This window comes from Diachasma alloeum, unplaced genomic scaffold (genome assembly GCF_001412515.2).
Source record: "Diachasma alloeum isolate Michigan unplaced genomic scaffold, Dall2.0 Dall_scaffold_00853, whole genome shotgun sequence".
Taxonomy (NCBI): Eukaryota; Metazoa; Arthropoda; class Insecta; order Hymenoptera; family Braconidae; genus Diachasma; species Diachasma alloeum.
In genome coordinates, this window is record NW_021680974.1 from 69,422 (window position 1) to 74,351 (window position 4,930).

The window sequence follows — 4,930 nt, forward strand, 5'->3', positions numbered from 1 at the left end:
CTCCATTCGGTTTCATATTTTTCTATTGTTTGCATCCCAGGCAGTGGTTGTCTTAGGAGGTAGTGCATGTCCACTGTGAGCATCAGTCGCCATTTCCTGTTAATTGTTCATATTTGGTCGATGTTCTCGTAATAAAGTCCAGGGTTATCGTCAATTGTTTGATGTTGATATATTTGGTTGGTTGCTAAGTCTGGTTGGGGTCTTGTTACCCAGATGATGGCCCACAGGATGATGATAGCTCTCATGGTGCTGCGGTCTGTAATTTGGAGAATTTTGTTGAGTTTGGGGTAATTAGTTTTCGGTCCAGCAATTGTCAGCGCTGGTCTAATTGGGTTCTGTGGGTATTATTTCTGATCCTATTTTTGCTAGTTCGTTAGCTCTTTCGTTCCCGTAGTCATTGTAAGTGTGGATTGGCTCATCTTCGTCGGTGACATTGGATGGGAGATTTGCTCTTTGCGAAGGGGAGTAGCTCGTCCCAGTCGGTGAATTCTTCGATAAAATTCTTCAGGTATTCAGCTAATACGTGATGATTTCTCTCGAGGGCTCCATTTGACTGAGGTCTGTATCCGGATGTCGTTATATGATGGAATCTCAGGACCTGTCCCAGTTGGTTGAACAGTTTACTGAGAAAGCTGGTACCTTTATCTGAGAGGATTATTTTGGGGCATCCGTACAGGACTACATACTTGGTTGCTAGTGCATGAGCGATGGTGTGAGCCTTGATGTCCATAAGTGGTACAGCAGTGCAATGCTTGGAGAAATTATCCTGAATTGTCAGGATATGGCAGTGTCCCGTACGTGTAGGTGGAAGGGGGCCCACGTTGTCAATAGGGATCATCTCGAAGCATTCACTAGGTGTTTCAGTGATGAGCATGGATTGTCTGAATTTCACTCTTGGAAACTTTTCCAGTTGACAGCTTCGGCAGAGTTTTATAAATCTCTATTTTTCCTGTTTCATCCCGGGCCAATAGAACCTTTCTCTTACACGGTTGAAGGTTTTCACAATTCCTTTGTGTCCTCCGGGAAGAGTTGCATGGCATTCTTTAATGATTTCTGGTCTCAGGGCTACTGGAAGCATTCGGATTTCACCATCGCATAGAGTTATGGTAGCTGGGTGGAATTGAAATTCTTTCTCCAGGAAGTATCCGATTCTGATGTCATCATCTATTTCGTCGCCCTGAGATGCTATTTTTATTTCCTTGATTTTGTATTTTTTCATGGCGGTTTTGAGATTTTTCAGGCAGAGTTTTAGTATCCGATTGTTCACCTTATCGAAATGCCATTGCTTCACGATGTGGGTGAATGTTCGAAATTTTCCGCATTTCATGACGATGACCTGTCCTAGTTTTGGATTGAGCTTACGTATTTCCTTCAGGTTAATCAGATTGAGGTGTCTTAAAAGTTTGGTGTTCTGCTTTTTGATCTCTCCATCTGCTGCGAGGAAATGAGCAATGTTCCTCCTTGTGAATGTTAGTCCATCTCGGGTTTCTTTGACGTTGCTCGTAGCCTGGTAGTCACTTTGCGGTATGGTAATTTTGTCGTCTGTGAGTCCTTCATTCAGGTTATTCTGAGGTGTTTCTGATGATTCTTTACGAAGCGGTGTTGTTCGCTCATAAGAAGGTCAGACGTGAGGAATTTAGGGTATAAATTTAGTGACATCCCCGGTGGCTGTGTTGGTGGGTCCTCAAGCAAACAAAGCATAGCTTTGTCTACTTGAGAAATTTTCCATTCTCCGGGTTGCGTTGGTGAATGTATTTCTTCAGTACGTAGGAACAATCCGTTGGGGCGCCCTGTCGAGCACTGGGACGACGTCTTGGTGCATATCATCTCCAGCCGGTTGGATGTTAAGACGTTGGAGGCATGGGAAGTTAAGATCGGATCCACCACCACCTTTCCAACATACGTGGAACTCAGGGAGTTCATGTTGAGCAGAGCAAGAGCTAGGGAGAGATCGAATTGAGCTGCATCCTCTGCATGCTCCCAAGAAGCCAACTTCGAGTGTGCCCTCTCAACCACCCAGAGCAAAGCCAGCAAAGGTGCTGAATTTCTCAACTGGCCGTGCAGTTCCACAGGCTAGTGGGTCGAGTTCGCAGTCATGGGCAGACATGACCGCCAATGCCTGCTCCATATATGAAGAGGAGCATTTCATTGATAAGTGCCCCAAATTCAAGCAGTTGTCGCCGGAAAAGAGGAAGGAGTTCGTCGAAAAGAAGTACCTCTGCTTCAACTGCTTGGGGAAGCACTCGATTCGTGCCTGTAGAACCACGAAGACGTGCGTTGTGTGTCACAAGCGTCACCACTCGATGATCTACATCACACGCCGTCAGAATTGTCCTCTGGAGACATCTCAACCAGACCAGTTGAAGTCTCAAGGTCAGTGGTCTCAGTCTGGTACGCGTCCTATACAGTCCGCTGTTCCGGGGCCTTCATCAATGCAGCAGTGATCTTCTCAACCAACGACTTCATCGACAGCGGCTCCGGTAACTTCAGAACGTTTTCTACGGCCGTCGCTGTCAAGTTATTCTTCATCTGTAGCATTATCAGTTCATGAATCGTCATCTCAACCCAGACCACGTGTTCTTCTCGCCACAGCGCTAGCTTCTCTCGTTTCAGAGAATGGATGTTGCTGTGAAGTTCGGATGTTGTTGGATCCTGGATCTGAGTTATCATTTGTTGCAGATAGTCTTGCTGTAAAGCTAGGTTTGTTGAAGTCTCCAGCTTTGCTACCTGTCGTTGGTATTGGTGGATCAAGGTTATTCTCAAAGGAATTCTCTCAGTTCTGTCTGAAATCTCTGCACTCAGGCAAACATCTTCAGATTAAGGCCTATATTCTTGACCATCTGACATCATCGTTGCCGTCGTTCTCAGTCTCGGATACTCAAGCTTGGGGACACCTCGAGGGACTGAAGTTAGCTCATCCGGAATCCATGGAGCCAAGACCTATTGACCTTCTCATTGGCGCGGATTTCTTCGGATCAATGGTGAAGCCACACATCATCAAAGGGCCTTCAGACTCCCCTATAGCAATGAACGCTATCTTTGGTTGGGTAGTACTAGGACCTACTTCAGCGGCGATTCCAATGGTGACCACCTCTAATCACATTGCAGTCAGCAACGAGGAACTCTACGACCTTCTCACTTCGTTCTGGCTGCAGGAGGAGGCCCCAAAAGCCGAAGATATTGATCTCACGAAAGAGGAGGCAGAATGTGAGCAGTTTTTCCAGCGCACCCATTCACGAGACAGCTCAGGGCGCTATGTGGTTCGCCTGCCTCTTGCACGTTCTCCGACAGAGCTTGGCGACTCTTATGGTCGGGCTAAAGCGTGTCTCTCCAGCCTGTTCCGGAGAATGGAGAGGGATCAATGGACCCTTCAGCTATATAGTATTTTTCTCAAGGAGTACGAAGATCTCGGACACATGGTGCGTGTTCCAGCCTTAACTGGTTCGGGGAATGCCGGGAGCTTGAAGTTCGGCTGTCGATCTGAGGGGATGACCTTGGCACATGGGGCTTCGGCTTCAGGAGGGTTGAGGGTCCCTGAGGAGAAGCAGTCGGCTCGTGTCTCCACTCGGTGTTCTGCTCAGAGGCAAGCTCATTCGTCAACTCCAATGTACTACTTTCCTCATCATGGTGTTCTCAGGGAAAGTAGGGAAACAACGAAGCTGAGGGTAGTCTTCAACGGCTCTAGTAAGACCAGCTCAGGGGTATCTCTCAATGACATCCAACACACTGGAGCCAAACTGCAGAAGAATATCTCTGACGTGCTGCTCTCCTCCAGGCGGAGCAAGTACATTTTCATGACGGACATTAGGAAGATGTTCCGTCAAATCAAGGTGTATCGTGAGGACTGGCATCTTCAACAGATTCTGTGGCGGGATTCTCCAGGTCAGATCAACACCTACCAGCTCACCACCGTGATCTACGGGACTAAATCGGCCCTATTCTTAGCCTGTAGAGTTCTCAACCAACTGGTCGCGGACGAAGAACATCGTTTTCCTCTAGCAATCTCTCCGTTGACCAGTGGAAGATACGTGGACGACATCTTTGGTGGTGCTGGAGAGGAGAGTGGTCTTCTAGAAGTCTCCAAGCAAGTGAGGTGTCTTTGCTTAGCTGGTGGTTTCCCTCTAACAAAGTGGCATTGCAATAGTCCGTCTCTACTCAGATCTCTGAATCCAGAAGGTGTCTCTCAGGATCATAAGCTGCTAGAGGATGCCATCACGAAGATTCTTAGTCTGAAGTGGGATCCAAACACAGACCAATTCAAGTTCTCAATCCATCTTCCGGCGAACTCAAAGGTGACGAAGAGGAATATGTTGTCTGAGATACCTCAGTTGTTCGACCCTCTGGGTCTGATTTCTCCTGTGGTGATTAGGGAAAAGGCTCTCCTACAGCGTCTCTGGATTGAGAAGCTGGACTGGGATGACGCGCTCTCACCACACATCTCGGATAAGTGGACCCAATTCCGTAAGGAGCTGTCTCAGGTCGAAAATATCTCCATTCCTCATTGGCTCGGAGTGAGGAAGGATGCTGTGGTGGAAATACACGGGTTCTCAGACGCATCGCAAACAGCGATGGCGGCAGTTGTATATGTGAAGGTGATAAGCTCGGATGGCCTGAGTGTCTCTTTAGCTACTGCTAAAACCAAGGTGGCTCCTCTCAAGCAACTCACCATCCCGAGACTTGAGCTCAACGCCGCAGTCATGGTGGAGTACGTGCTCAGCAACTGATGGGGTAGCTTCCACCGGCACGTCTGTCTCCAGGACGTGCCTTCTCTAACCCTGGTGTAGATTACGCTGGACCCGTGTCCATCAAGACGTGGAAGGGGCGTGCTCATAAAACCCAAAAAGGTTGGTTGGTGATCTTCGTTTGCATGGCCACGTCGGCCCTTCATCTGGGAGCTGCAACCGACTACTTTGCTGATGGGTTCATTCGT

The 4,930-nt window shown here is 48.1% G+C and overlaps 1 protein-coding gene across 1 annotated transcript; it reads left to right on the forward strand.

Annotated features, from left to right (window-relative positions):
- Positions 1-2,105: 2,105 nt before the first annotated feature.
- On the forward strand, positions 2,106-4,724 carry LOC107044957. Its single transcript, XM_015267039.1, has 2 exons — positions 2,106-2,373; positions 2,680-4,724. The coding sequence occupies exons 1-2, from the start codon at positions 2,106-2,108 to the stop codon at positions 4,722-4,724; spliced, it is 2,313 nt and encodes a 770-aa protein (XP_015122525.1).
- The last annotated feature ends 206 nt before the right edge of the window (positions 4,725-4,930 follow it).

What these genes read in the sequence shown, in the direction of transcription:
- LOC107044957 (XM_015267039.1), top strand. Translation starts at nt 2,106, where the DNA reads ATGACCGCCAATGCCTGCTCCATATATGAAGAGGAGCATTTCATTGAT. An exon ending in AGACCAGTTGAAGTCTCAAG is followed by an intron (nt 2,374 to 2,679) that starts GTCAGTGGTCTC and finishes CATTTGTTGCAG; the next exon opens with ATAGTCTTGCTGTAAAGCTA.